Genomic DNA, 13788 nt, shown 5'->3' on the forward strand with positions numbered 1-13788 from the left:
GCAGGGAGCGCTTATGGACGAGCTGGACCTGAGTCAGCTGCAGAGGGTTCCAGGCGGGGTTCAGATGAGGTCAGGAGGCGGGTGACTGTCGGAGCTGGCGATGCACAGACTGGACGCATTCACCGTTCTTCCTGCTTTTGCTATTTGGTGGGATTTTGGGGTGACAAGTAAGAGCTCAGACGGTCCACTGCTCTAAACGTCCTCGCGCTCAGCGAGCAGCGTTTTATGAGGAAGGCCCCTGAAGTGGAAAACCAGCCCTGCTTCTAGAGATGAACTGGCTCCACTGGGCATTAGGACACAGTTTGAAAGTGAAAGAAGAGAAAGCTTTGGTTCCAGCGAAATAAAAACCCGTGTTTCAGAAAACGAAGCTTAAAAGCCAAGCACGTTTGGTTCACGCACGACCCACCGTGGCTTCGTCAGCTCTGGGCGCCGGCCCTGCCTCTCCCAGCCCGCGCTGTTCCCATTGTGTTCAATGCTGTGCAGTGAACCACGGTTTCTGGAAGTCACTTCCTACTTTGGTTTATTCGTACATGTTTATAAATACATAACCGCACCGGATTGCCTTGTCATAGCCAGCATTCCAGTCCCATTTTGTGTATTAACGTTCAGCTGATCCAACCTGAGGCCTAGGAAAACATTTTTAAGAGCGTGAACGTAAAAATTAAGTTTTACATATCAAATGTTTCCACAGTATGATTTTTACATCCTTACTGTTGGACCCACTTAAGTGGAACTCATTTAGTTATGCGATAATTATATGATATCCTTTTTTTCTTGCTTGCTTTTCTTTCTGCTTTGCAAGCCTTTATAACTTTGCTTATGCTTATTACATTTTTATAACAGAGGAAGCAATTCTCATTCTTCTTTAACCTCTGTTAGCTTGAAAAGTAATAAAATTAATCTTTTATTGCTGAAAAAAAAAAAGAATATTGACTGTGTTGGGATTCCTATGAGAAGTACGCAAGGATGTTTTTCTCAGGTTTCTGTATTTGGATAATAAAGTAAAGCTCAGGGCTTCCCTGGTGGCTCAGCTGGTAAAGAATCCGCCTGCAATGCAGGAGACCCAGGTTCGACCCCTGGGTTGGGAAGATCCCTGGAGAAGGAAATGGCAACTGACTCCAGTATTCTTGCCTGGAGAATCCCACAGACAGAGGAGCCTGGTGGGCTACAGTCCGTGGGGTCGTAAAGAGTTGCGCGTGACTGACTGACTCACACTTGCTTTACTTACTTACATTTTCTTCCAATAATGCACCATGTTCCCTTTGCCTCTCAGAGTTTACGGCCCAGCGGAGTCTCAGAGAGCGGTGTTTGAGGACGTGTGCCCCCTTCTCACGTCCTTCTTGGATGGGTGAGTGCAAACGTTTCCAAGGCCGATTATCGCAGTGGGAGGTCAACGGCAGCAGATTTCACCCCTGCTACATGAGGGTCTGGCATTGGTGTCGGAGTATCTTGTGCGCGTGTAGACCAGACCCACGGCCCAGCACCCACGGCCCTTTCCTGGGAGGAGGCGGAGACATGATTGGAGGAGTAACTGTTAAAGGAACACGGTGCTTTGGGTCCAGATGATCATCCCGTTACGTCGCATGCAGAGCGCACACGCTCAGTCGGGTCCCACTCTGAGACCCTGTGCCCCGTGGTCCACCAGGCTCCTCTGTCCACGGGATCCTCCAGGCAGGAACACTGACGATCCTCCCCTCAAGTCACGTGTCTCACGTGTTGTCTTCAGACTGAGAGGGCAGCTGCCTTCTCTCCAGGATTCTTTGTGCATTTCAGCCCTCCTGTAAAGTCTGTTAAGGAGGCTGACACCAAATCAAGGGGTTTGTCCCGGTGGGAAGGAGCGTCTCCCCGTGGACACTGCTGCTGGCTCCCAAGGCAGTGGCCATGACCTAGGGACAAAGGTCACTTTTGGCAGTGCCGTGCACAGCTCTGTCGGCTTAGCTGAGACCCAGTAGAGCAAGACTTTCCACTTCAGGGCATTTTGAGGAATCTGGGGTTGATGTGGAAGTTGACATCTAGCATCCGGAAGAAGGCAGATCTGTGCCTGCCCAGCACCAGTGAAATGGGGACTGTAATGGCAGGGTGGGACCCAGCCACAGTGTGGCCGCCTCTGACCTCAGGGGGTGTGGGGAGACCCGTGACCCCAACAGTCAGGTCAGCGCAGAAGCCACGTGTCGCCCACTGCTCACGCCTACCTGGCCCACCCGCTGGAGCACTGGGGTTTTTCTGTCCATCTGACAAAAAGAGCTCTTCTGTTGGAAACGACAGGAGAATCTTTTTCTCTCTCTTTTTTTTTTTCCTAAGTAGGCATCTTTCAAGTAAGCAGATTCCAGAAATAAAAAATGTCATCGTGGTTAACATGGTCTCTGCCTGTTGTAAATATGAAGCAGATGCGCATGTCGAGTCCTGGGCTGTGTCTCCCCTCTCTATCCCTCAGTGGTCTGGAAGGTCCCTGCAGATGCCCCTCTGTCCCAGCAAAGGCACTCCCCTCCCCACCCCCAAACACGCGCATCTCTCAGGGAAGGTGTGAGAGGTGGGATGCCGGGGGGTTTGTTACAAATGCCTGGAGTCCTCTCGGCTCTGGGAGAAGAGAAACGCAGGGTGATGGCAGAGAGGCCCGTGATGGGTTTTCGACCTCGCATTTGGTTCCCATCGTCTTTTCAACTGAGGGAACGTGGCCTCACAGAGGACGAGGGCCACTGAAGGATCTCAACATTTTCTTCCGCCTGTACTGTTAGCCCAGAAGGTCCGTGAGAAGAGGGGAAGCGTCTAGAGGAATACGTGAAGTCAGTCTGCGCTGTAGCTTTACACGCGTGGCCGCAGAGGTGCAGGGCCCTGGCCCGCAAGTGGCTGAAGCTGAGCCCAGACTCCCATCCACCTCCGGGGGGAGGAGACCCCAAAGGCAGGCCCCACACTCGGAGGTTCTGATCCCGCCGCTCAACTCCGCTCAGGGCCCTCCCAGGCCAATGCAGGGGACACAGGCTCAATTCCTGCTCCGGGAAGGTCCCACGAGCCTCGGAGCAACCAAGCGCAGGGCCACAAGTACTGAAGGCCATGCGCCCTGAGCCCGAGCTCTGCTGCTCAAGAAGCTGCCTCCAGGAGGAGCCGGCGCTCCGCACCCAGCAGGGAGCCTCGGCTCAGCCCCCCAGAGAAGAGCCCGAGCAGCAGTGCAGACCCGGCAGGGCCAAAAACAAGCAAAATTATTTTTTAAAATGTAACGGGGAAAATATGTTTAAGACATCAAAGGCAAAGATGCAAACTTCGTGTGCATTCTCGTTAGCCTGATTTTATGAAGATGAACTTATTTCAGGTGACTCCAGACGTTGCAATGAGTGGAGTTTGGGAGGAGGGCCTGGCTCAGGAAGGACTCCTCGGGCGGGCTGTGGTCTCCTCGTGGTCTCCCGTGAGGAACTGCAGAGCTGCCTAGGAGACACAGGTGTCCCGAGATGCATGTGTGTGTGAACACGGATATGACCATCCGTGTGCACCCAGACAGCCACAGGGGCGGGTTATGCCGAAGACAGGTGTAGTTAAACGCAGGACGGGCTTTTCGGGAAGCAGGATTCAGAGGCAATCACTCACACGGACACTCTTCTCAGTCCGGTCGCGGCGCCAGGCCCTCCGCGTGTCCTTCTGCCCTGAAGTCTGGCTTGCATTTCAGGTACAATGTCTGCATCATGGCTTACGGGCAGACGGGAAGCGGGAAGAGCTTCACCATGCTGGGCCCGCATTGCCAGGAGGAGCTGGCCCTGCCGTCGGAACCCCGCGGCGACACGGGCATCGTCCCCAGGGCGGCTGCAGAGCTCTTCAGGTACCGGGCGGGCGGCGAGGACCAGGGCGGGTGCGGCAGACACGGGCCTGAGACGGGAGGCCACTCCCGTCCTGCCTTAGGACCCGTCAGAACGGGGCATCACACCGCAGACGCTGCGAGTCCTTACGGCACGTCTGTCAGTAATGCTGACTGTTCCAAGTAAGGCAACGCTTCTCAAAGGGCTCCCCGGCTGGCCAGCTGCTTGCGTCGGGGGGCCGAGGTGGGCTCCCGTTCTGCCGCTGAGGGGTCTCGCCCCGCCCCGCCCGGGGAGGCAGACACGCGGGTCCTCTTCGCGGGCGACTGGAGAGGCTCCCGTCCCACTAGGCCCGGGGGTCACGGAGCCGCATCCTCCGCGCTGTCACGGGGTTGCCCCGACCGTTGCTCCGAGGAGAAACCGGGAACGCTGGCCCCAGCGGCCCAGGGGGCAGGGCCCAGGGGGCAGGGCTCCGGGGCTGAGACCGTGTCGGACGCCTCCTTCCGCGCGTTGTGACCGCCTGCCCCGGGAGCCCCGTGTGCGCCGCGGGCCTCGCTTCTGCGCATGCGCCCTAAGTTTCCAGGGACGCCGTCAGTCCCGGGAGGAAGGCGTCTCCCGCAGCAGGGAGCCGCGCGGCCGGGTGCCCTCTGAGCTCCCGACCCCTGGAACTGAGGTTTTGTCTCCGTATCTCCTTGCGGCATCCTCCAGTGTCTCAAAATCAGGCGAAACGTAACTCCCACAAAAGCCAGATGTTTTGGTGCCTCTTGGAACCAGCATTCTTTCATTATAGCGCACAGAAAAGATGCGCTTGTTGATTCGCTTCTACTAACCCTCTCTGAAAGTAAACCTTGGTAAAATATTTCCCAGTTTTTTGGTCGTTCTCGTTTTCCACTTGCCCCTTGTGATTTTCAGGATGAGACCATTTCCTAGCAGGTCAGACTGTCAGCAATGGGGAGCCGCAGCCGTCACAAGCGTCCTGCAGGTATCCATGGGATGCGGCCCTCAAGGGTGTTGCTCGGGCGACCGTCAGAGCACACGGGAAAGCCTGGGGACCCAGGCCAGCTCGGGGGACCCCATGCTGTTTCATCAGCCCGGGCAGGCGACGGCCAGGCCTGAGCTCCGCGGGCGGGACATCTGTGAACAGCAGAGCCGCTCTCGCAGACACAGGGCTCACGGTTCAAGGGCGAAGGCCTCCTTCTGGGGACACAGACCACGTGAAGTGTTTCTTACTAGTTCGAGAGACCAAGGCCTCAGGGCTGCCAGGGGAGTCTCCTGGTCCCTCCCTGGGGACCCGCAGCAGGCAGCTGGCTGGAAGCCAGGCGTCGCCATGTGAGAGCCAGGCAGGACCACGTGGCTCTCCTGGGCGTCCTGGAAGAGGGACCCGGAGATGTGGGGAGTGGGTGGGAGGGCGGTGCGGACCAGAGGTCTCTGGGGAGAAGCCCCCGACTCCCCCGCCCACATTTAAAGCGGCTGCACCTGTGCTGCTGAGACAACCATCCAGACCCGTGGAGACAGCGTGGCTGTGGCAGGCCTCAAACCATCGACCGGCAATGCCTCCCTGCCCAGCCTACCTTCAAGGCCCAGAAACAGAGGAGGTGATCGAATGACCTCAGGCCAGAAATGGGGCCAGGACAGTGGGAGTCAGAGACGCCCGCTCTGAGCCTCGCGCCCCCGCCACGCTCTTGAGCAGGGGCCCCAGGGGGCAGGCAAAGCCCTGACCGGCGGGGACATGGGCCGACGGCATTCCCCTGAGTTTGCCTTCACTGAATCCTAGTGCGAGCCACGTGCCTGCTTGAGGGTCCGGTCCAGGCCAAAGCTGGACTTGCAGACACAACGTCCCGCGAGTCCAGCGTGGGCAGTGTTCCCTTGACAAGTCTCGGAGCTCATCCCCAAGGGTGGCAAGCAGAGGCCTGGGGCCCAGGGCAGGACGGCGGGCCCTGGAAACGCCGGAGCGAGGCTGTTTGGACAACGCTCAGACAGTCAGCGTCTCCAGAGACAGGACACACGGCTTCGCCTGATGGTGGCCTCCCATCGACGAGCATTTAAATCACCTGCTTCTAGAGCGGGTTTCTTACGTTTTGAGTCTTGGGAATGAAATGAGTCAGAGCCTTCCAGCTCAGCATTGACTCTTCTTCCGAGTGGCGGCCGTGGGCATGGCTCACTGCCCGCCCCCCTGCCCCCTGCCCAGGACTCACTGCCATCGCTTGCAAAAATAGGACTAATGGTCCAGACAAGGGAAGTTTTCTACCTCTTTGATTTCTGATCAGAAGTAGACAAACCCCGGAAAGGAACACGTGCAGCCATGTTGGCGGGTGAGTCTGGGCCTGAGGCCAAACCCAGCACAAAACCACCCCGACCTCAGGCGTCAGAGGGTGTTTATATGACCTCTTGCCCTAAAATAACTAATCCAAAACTGCGGACGGGACCAAAGGAAAGTGTCCCAGGTATTTTCAATAAAGTCCGGAGGGATTCTTTCTTTCTTCCGCGCCCTCCCCTCCCACCTCCTTCCACACCCTCCACATTAAGGTCAGCTGCCCTTCTCAGCAAAGGCATTTGCAAGGCTTTTCTACCTGCTGGGCTTCCCTGGGGGCTCGGCTGGTAAGAAATCTGCCTGCAGTGCGGGAGACCTGGGATCGATCCCTGGGTGGGGAAGATCCCCTGGAGAAGGGAAAGGCTACCCACTCCAGTGTTCTGGCCTGGAGAATTCCATGGACTGTATAATCCACGGGGTCACAAAGAGTCGGACATGAGTGAGCGACTTTCACTTCACTTTCCTACCTGCTAGACACCGCCGAGGGCTTCCCTGGTGGCTCAGTGGCAAAGAATCTGGCTGCAATGAAGGAGACAGGTTCGATCCCAGGGTCGGGAAGATCCCCTGCAGAATGGAATGGCAACCCACTCTAGTATTCTTGCCTGGAGAATCCCATGGACAGAAGAGCCTGGCAGGCTACAGTCCATGGGGTCACAAACAGGCAGACACAGCTGAGCGACTAACATGCACAGTCACCGTTGGAGGCACAGGGAATATGAACCGTGCATGTGAGCGCATTCAGCCCTCAACAGAATGGAAGCGGTCAGGACCCAGGGGCACACGTGCGGGAACAGACACCCGGGACACAGAGCCCGGGACACAGAGCCGGGAGGCCTGGAGGGCCGCTTGTGGACGGGGGTCGCCTCCTCTCTCCACCGCCTCTGGGCCCAGCGACCGCCCGGCAGTGCCGTGTCAGGAAGCCTATTCGTATTTTATATGAAGCGTATCATGCTCCGTTGGAGTCGTTTGCCTATAAGCACTTTGTTTCTTCGAAGCCAAGACTGAGGACTAGCTTTTAACACTGTTTGCTGAAATTTGCCACCAATTGAGTAATTCTTGTGGGACAAGTGAATCAATGCATTAAACAAATCAAATAATCAAACAGAAGAAAATTGTTTCCGTGAGCTCCCGGGTACTGTAGAGATGAGACGTCTCATTCCGGTTTGGGGCCCCTCGGAGAGATGGAGCCACGTGGGTTTTTCCTGACGTGTCGGGAGGGACACACAGTCTGTAGATTAGCTCCCCTTGGTTTTTCACTTTTCAGACATTCGCTTAGAGTTTTCTCAGCAAAACCTAGTGCTCAGAACTATCCAGATATGAACTCTGCCAGCGATTGCTTTCACGAGAGAGCTTAGCTCACATTCTCCTTTTTCATCTCCTTAGCTGTTCGTCTTTAGACGAGGCTAATCCTGGTTTTATCCTTAGACGTCTTGTGGATGCGGATGCAAAGTCCATCTAGCAGTGCTTATGGAAGACTCGCCCAGGCCAGGGCTCAGAGTGTCTTTACAAGAGAAACACAGTCAGAATCAGACTGGCTTTCCTGGGCCTGCGCCAGGGACACGGTCATGCCCCGAGAAGACCGCCTGGTCTTCAGTGACCACATGGTGTGGGGCGTTAGGTCCAAGGGACGGAGCCAGGACACTGGGGCTGGGAGGGAGCCGGGCTCAGCAGGCACTGCTTCCTGGGTGGGACCGTGGGTTTCGCTCCAAGTGTATCTTGTCCTTACTTTTACATGAATCCGCAGTCTGCATGCAGTACTTTAAAGCTTGAAACAAAATAAGATGAGTGGTGGTTTTCTTTAGCGGCTCGGTGGGTTTTAGAGAGGTCATGGGGAGGGCTTAGTTGAAAGGCATTGTAGGAGGGGGATTCACTCAACACCATGGGCTTAAGCTTCCTGAAATGGAACAGATTTAAAAATAAACAAGCCTGGTTGCTGGACCAGGGCTCAAAGCCTGCTTTGGGCTTCTGTGTGGGACTCGGCTTGGGCGTGGTGACTTCTGGGTCACGACTGTGGGCTCCTCAAGCGTCTTTACAGTGTATTTAGAGTTTGAGGGCAGAAAGCATTGATTTAGGTACAACTCAGATAAAATAACTGTGTTCCCAAGACAGTCATTTTCTCTGCAGTTTAAAGAGGATGTTCCCTTCTTCCTGCGTGGCCAGTGAGGCGCCGCCCAGTGCTCCTGAATCCTGAGCTTTGCAGCCCGTTTCTCGGCCTCTGGTTGCCACATGTTGGAAGTCACTCTCTGACCCCCGCCTCCCCGGGGTCATCTATGTTCCTCTGACGGTTTAGTTACCTTGTGTGTCTCACCCTCCTCCAGGCTTATTTCAGAAGATCCGTCCAGGAGCCCGGAGGTGGGCGTTTCTATAGTGGAAATTTACAACAACGACATTTTTGACCTTCTGGCTAAGGACGGCTGTCGAGCGGCATCTGGGGCGAAGCGACAGGTGCTGCCCACCCAGCAGGGAAAGACGGTGGTCTGCGGGCTGACCTACCAGTGAGTGAGCCGGTGCTGAGCTCTGCGAGTGGCAGCAGCTGCGAGGGGACCCACGGAGAGCCGGGCGGGGCGTTGGACTCGGAGCTCCTCCCGAGAGAGGGCTCACTGTTCATTTGCCCAGGGTGTGGTTCTCCACTTTCAATTTGCTTTAGAAACGATCTTTTAAAGTCATAATGAAGACAAATTAGATGGTGCCTTAAAATATCCTCTTTAAGAGATGGTGGGACAGGCGTTATCCCCAAGGCTCGGCTGAGGGACGGGCGTGGAGAAGCCCCAGGACCCTCCAGAGGCCCTCGGTTAGACACCAGTGTCCTTCGGTCCCTTGGCATATCAGAATTTTACCGAATACACCAAGGAATCAGCTTCTCCTCCAGAGCTCCGTGTTCTTAAACTCACGTTCAGGAATCAGGTTTGCTCTGGGCAGGGGTCACCTGACTGACCCCCGTGAAGGAGAAGGCACGAAGGTCAAGGTCATGCTGCCCATTCTGGGGTCTCAAAGTCAGCGGAGGAAGGGTCTTCAGACTATTTCTTTTTTAAAAAAAGCCATTTTGTATTGGCATGTAGCCAGTTAACAATGTTGTGATAGTCTCAAGTGGACAGAGGGCCTCGGCCATACACATGTCCGTGCTGCAAGTCATTTCTAACATTTGAAAAAGCCTAAAGGAAGTCGCGCCTCTGACCATAAGTTTACGCGAGCTAACCCAAACTGCCAACTTTTAACTGATGTCATGATCAGTTATGACATGATAACTGACACGATCAGTTAGATGTCATGATCAAAACGTTTTCTCCTGCAGATCAGAAGTTCTGCTTATCTCGTCAATTAGAAGAAGAAAGTAAATTAAGTTTGCATTTCATAAATTTGATGAAATTTGGTTTGATAGACAAATATTTTAAAATCTCGGAGTCCTTGAGGACACCATAAATTCAAGTAGGCTTGATGTTGAGAAGATTGGGAAGCTCCATTTGGTTCGAAAACAGCTGATTACTTCAGGGTAAAGCAATGAGACGAGATAAGTCAACAGACCTCGTTAAGTGAAATGCTGGATTTCTTATGTTTTCTTCTGTCTCAGACGCACTGCTCTCCTGAGCCAGGTACACGTGGCTCATGTCAGAGGCGTCTGTGCAGGCGGGCCTCCCTGACCACCCCCGGCCCCTCATAACCCGCTCGTGCACCCGCAGGTCGGTCCGCAGTGCCGCGCAGTTCCTGACGCTCGTGGGCGGGGGTCTGAAGCTGCGGGCGAAGCAGCCCACTGCGGTGCATGCCGAGTCCTCGCGATCCCACCTGGTGATAACCGTGACCCTGGCCACAGCCGCCTCCCGCCGCGGGCCCAGCAGGCGGCCGTCCACGCCCGGTCAGTGCCCATGGTAAAAATGCATGTAGGGCCGGAGGAGCCCGCCTGCTGCAGGCTCTGAGCCACACCCAGAGCCCGGGGAGGGTCTGCAGGAGCCGGGCTCCAGGAGCCGGGGGACCCAGGCCGAGAACGAGGGGGCCCAGGATACATACTGCGCGTCTTCCTGGGAAACGCGACATGTTCATCACGAATGACACTCTGACTGTGACCTGGGTTTAAGGAGGCACACACGCCAGTGTACAGGCACACGCTGGTATAGAGGCGCGCGCCAGTATACAAAGGGTTCCAGCCGTGTAAGAAGATAACGCGCGTGTTGCCAGGTCCTCGTTGGCCAGAAGGTCTAGGGCAGGGCGCTGGCATCACCTGCGGAGCCGGTGGGAGCGCGGACCCTCTCCTGCCCCCCACCTCTCCCGCCCTCGGGGCCCCGGGGCAGGGCTGGAGCCCTGAATACACGTTTCTCCAAGTTCAGGGAGCCAGCGCCCTGTGGAGGACCATCCGTCCTGGGGGAGGGCTGCCCCCGTGCTCAGGAACGAAGGCCACGGAGAAGCCCAGGGCCCAGGGGCTAACCCCCAAAGGGCGTCCACACTCCAGACTCAGGCCAGGGAGCAGAAACCGTCCTGACCCAGCTTGTCCCGAGGCCACTTGAAACACAGGGCATTACCAAATCTTTCTAAGAAAGCTTGTTTAGTTTCCTTGGGACCGATTAGGCATTGCTTCATGGGTGCTCAGTGGTAGAGAATCCTCCTGCCAGTGCAGGATTCCCTGGATCAGGACACAGCACCCGACTCCAGTGCTTTTGCCTGGAGAATCCCATGGACGGAGGAGCCTGGTGGGCTGCAGTCCACGGGGTCATGTGAGTTAGCGACTGAGCACGCAGAGTTAGACTTTAATTCACGTTTTGACCCCTTCAGGGTCTCTGGGCCCTTTTCCTGTCCATGTTCAAGAGGAAGAGTCTCACTTCTTGTGAGGTGCAGGCCTGCGAGGCAGAACTGGGGGGCTCCCGCCTTTGGGGAGAGACCCAGGGAGCTTGGGCACCGTCTCTTGTCTCTTCTCACACCCCTGCTGCAGCTCCACGGTCAGATCGGTCAGCGTCCGCAGAGCCCTGCCAGCCTGGACCCCGGTCACCGGCCACCGGGAGGAGGCAGAGCCCGCCTGTGCCCCTGAGGACCCGCGGGCACGGACTCGGGCGGGCAGCCCCGGACCGCCTGGGGCAGGTGCGTGCCACCCTGCAGCTCGTGGACCTGGCGGGCAGCGAGTGTGCAGGTGAGTGCGGGGAGCCTGCCCCTGGGTGGCCAGGCCTCGGGGTCCTGACCGTGAGCAGGCGGGGCTCGCAGGGGTGGCGTCCCCCCCATGCCCTCTGAGTCTCGCCCCTCCCTCCAGGTGCCGTCTCAGCACCGAGGCCCAGAGTGTTAGTTCACATGCCACCCCGCAGGCTCCCGACAGGGAGGGGAGCCCGGCTCCCCCAGGGCTTTCCCTGCCGGGGCCACAGGTCATCATGGGGGGACGTCCAGTGACAGGGTCTCCTCCACGAAGCCCTGCAGAGTGCAGTCTCCCCATTCTGCCTCTGTTTTGCTTTTCTGATGCCTCTTGATGTCAGCAAGGATTCATGCGAATCTTGTATGAGGGGTCTCTGCATCCCCCAGGTGTGTCTGGAGTGACGGGGCCAGCCCTGAGGGAGACTTCCTGCATAAACCGGAGCCTGGCAGCCCTCTCGGACGTCCTGGGGGCGCTGGCGGAGGGCAGAGGCCACATCCCCTACCGCAACAGCCGGCTCACCCACCTCCTGCAGGACGCACTCGGTACTTCTGCGCCACGGCTGCCCGGGGGGCCGCTGCCCCCTGCTCTGCCCCCTTACCCTGCCCCCTGCCCCTGTCCCCTGCTCTGTCCCATGCCCCTGTCCCCTTACCCTGCCCCCTGCTCCCTCCTGCCCCCGTCCCCTGCCCCTGGGCCTGCTCCTCCTTGCCACACTGCCCAGGGGGCTGGCTGGCTCTGGGGGTCTCTGCCTCCCTCCCGGGATTCGCAGCTCTTGTTAACACGGTGGCTGTCTCAAGGGTTGTGTGACCCGGTGGCTGTGGAACGTGGGCACCACCGGCCCCTCGGGCTGGGTCCCATGTTCCCCGGGTGTGGCCCCCGCAACGCTTCTCTGAGCCGTGGGACCACGCGGCTCCACCTCTGGTCTCAGGGTCTCCTCTTGCTCCGTCCACAGGATGAGGAAGGGGCCGCTTCCAGCTCTGCTGCTGCCCCTGATCTACGCCGACCGGGGCTGGTGCTCCGCGGGGTGCGCGGGGCTGGGTGGGGGTGGGCACCCACAGCCCATGCTCGCATCTCCACGGCCGAGCTGCGGTTCCCTCCTTCCTCTGCCTCGCTGCTGTTATTCCCATCTCAGGTCTTTTTCTAAACTGCCTCCCCTACTGCTGGCCCTTCAAGCAACTCAAGAAGGGGCTTCCACTTCGGGGAGAAGCCCAGGTGCCCCTTCCCAAGGGCCTGGAGGGGGCCCAGGGCCCGCAGAGCACCAGGCGGGGCCCCAGCCTCCCTGCACCCAGGCCTCTGTCTCAGCGCTTGTGTGGAGGCCACGGGGGGCTGGGCCGACCCCTCCGGAGCTGGGCTTCAGAGATGCTCTTCTTTCACTGGGGCTCTTCCCAACTGTACGTTGTCACTTCTTTCTCCAAGGAGGTGATGCAAAGTTACAGGTGATCGTGTGCGTGTCCCCAGGCCAGAGGCACATGGCCGAGACGCTGCAGAGCCTGGGGTTTGGCGCCCGAGCGAGGCAAGTGGAGCGAGGCCATCCAGCCCCCAGAAAGCTCAGGTGAAGGAGCAGTGACGGGCTCAGGGCCTTTCTCCCTTAAATGTGCTCCTGGCTTTTCCTTATAATGTACGTGCTGTAAAAATAAACACGTTGAATGTGCTTGTGAAGTTGAGCCAAGTGTGGACAAACCATGGAGGCAGCTGGAGTCTGGGCAGGGGAGGGAGGGGGGTGAGGGGGAGGGGAGGGGCAGGGGCAGGGGAGGGGGAGGGGGGAGGGGCGTGCAGGTGGGAAGAAACCCCTCCCCTCAAGGGCTGCCAGGCTTGGGGCAGAGGGATCTGAGAGCCAGAAGGAGTCCCGCTCTGGTTCAGATCTGCACCCTTTTCTTCACGGGAGAGTGATGGGGTGAAACGCTGACGGCCGGGCAGAGATGCTGTGTCTGCTCGGGGGCGGGTTGACGTGGGCCCAGGTGCCGGGGTCCAACCCCGGTGGATCCAGGGAATTCGAAGCGGGGACGGCGTCGGCGAGGATCGGGAAACAACTGCTTAATTAAACTTTAATTAAGGATATAAAGAGTAATGGAATAAGGATAGCTCAGTGAGGAAATTCAGTGGAGAAAAGAGGCTGAAATAAGGATAGCTCAGTGAGGAAATTCAGTGGAGAAAAGAGGCTGAATAATTCAGCCAGAAGGTAAGAGAAAGAACGACATGGTGAGACCAAGTTTCGGTGAACAAGGCCCGCACTTTATTTTCCAAAGTAGTTTTTATACCTTAAGTTATGCATAGAGGATAATGGGGGAAGGGGTAGAGTCATGCAGTAAGCCAGGCTTTCTTCCTGCAAACTTATCATATGCAAAAGTTTAGGTGATTTGCATCATCTTCTGGCCCGGAGGCCTTTTTCTCTAAAGGTGATTATTCTAAAGTCAGGCGCCAGCCTCCAAAAAGCATTAGATAAAGTTGCATTCCTACAGAGCAAAGGTGTGGTGGGCTATAACAAAAAAAAAATTAACTCAAGGGTCCCAGGTTACAAACATTAAAGCTACTACTTACACCAGTTATATTAATCAATACACTGCCAGGGACACAGCAGGTAAGGGATATGG

General features: G+C 57.0%; 1 protein-coding gene across 4 annotated transcripts in view; it reads left to right on the forward strand.

Moving 5' to 3' along the window:
- Positions 1 to 12848, forward strand: part of KIF25 (kinesin family member 25) — a 48183-nt gene extending 35335 nt beyond the window's left edge. For 2 of the 4 annotated variants that reach the window (XM_086318747.1, XM_086318744.1), the window contains 7 exons: positions 1274 to 1348; positions 3659 to 3808; positions 8412 to 8588; positions 9771 to 9943; positions 11012 to 11206; positions 11587 to 11742; positions 12614 to 12848. In XM_086318747.1, the coding sequence (XP_086174873.1) occupies positions 1274 to 1348; positions 3659 to 3808; positions 8412 to 8588; positions 9771 to 9943; positions 11012 to 11206; positions 11587 to 11742; positions 12614 to 12753 (1066 nt within the window). In that variant the 3' untranslated portion in view covers positions 12754 to 12848. Of the gene's footprint in view, positions 1 to 1273; positions 1349 to 3658; positions 3809 to 8411; positions 8589 to 9770; positions 9944 to 11011; positions 11207 to 11586; positions 11743 to 12149 lie in introns of all 4 variants that reach the window. The other 2 variants (XM_086318746.1, XM_086318745.1) reach the window with 1 other exon arrangement.
- The last annotated feature ends 940 nt before the right edge of the window (positions 12849 to 13788 follow it).

Source organism: Bos grunniens, chromosome 9 (genome assembly GCF_055505025.1).
Source record: "Bos grunniens cultivar Pamir isolate PY7600 chromosome 9, Bosgru_T2T1.0, whole genome shotgun sequence".
NCBI lineage: Eukaryota > Metazoa > Chordata > Mammalia > Artiodactyla > Bovidae > Bos > Bos grunniens.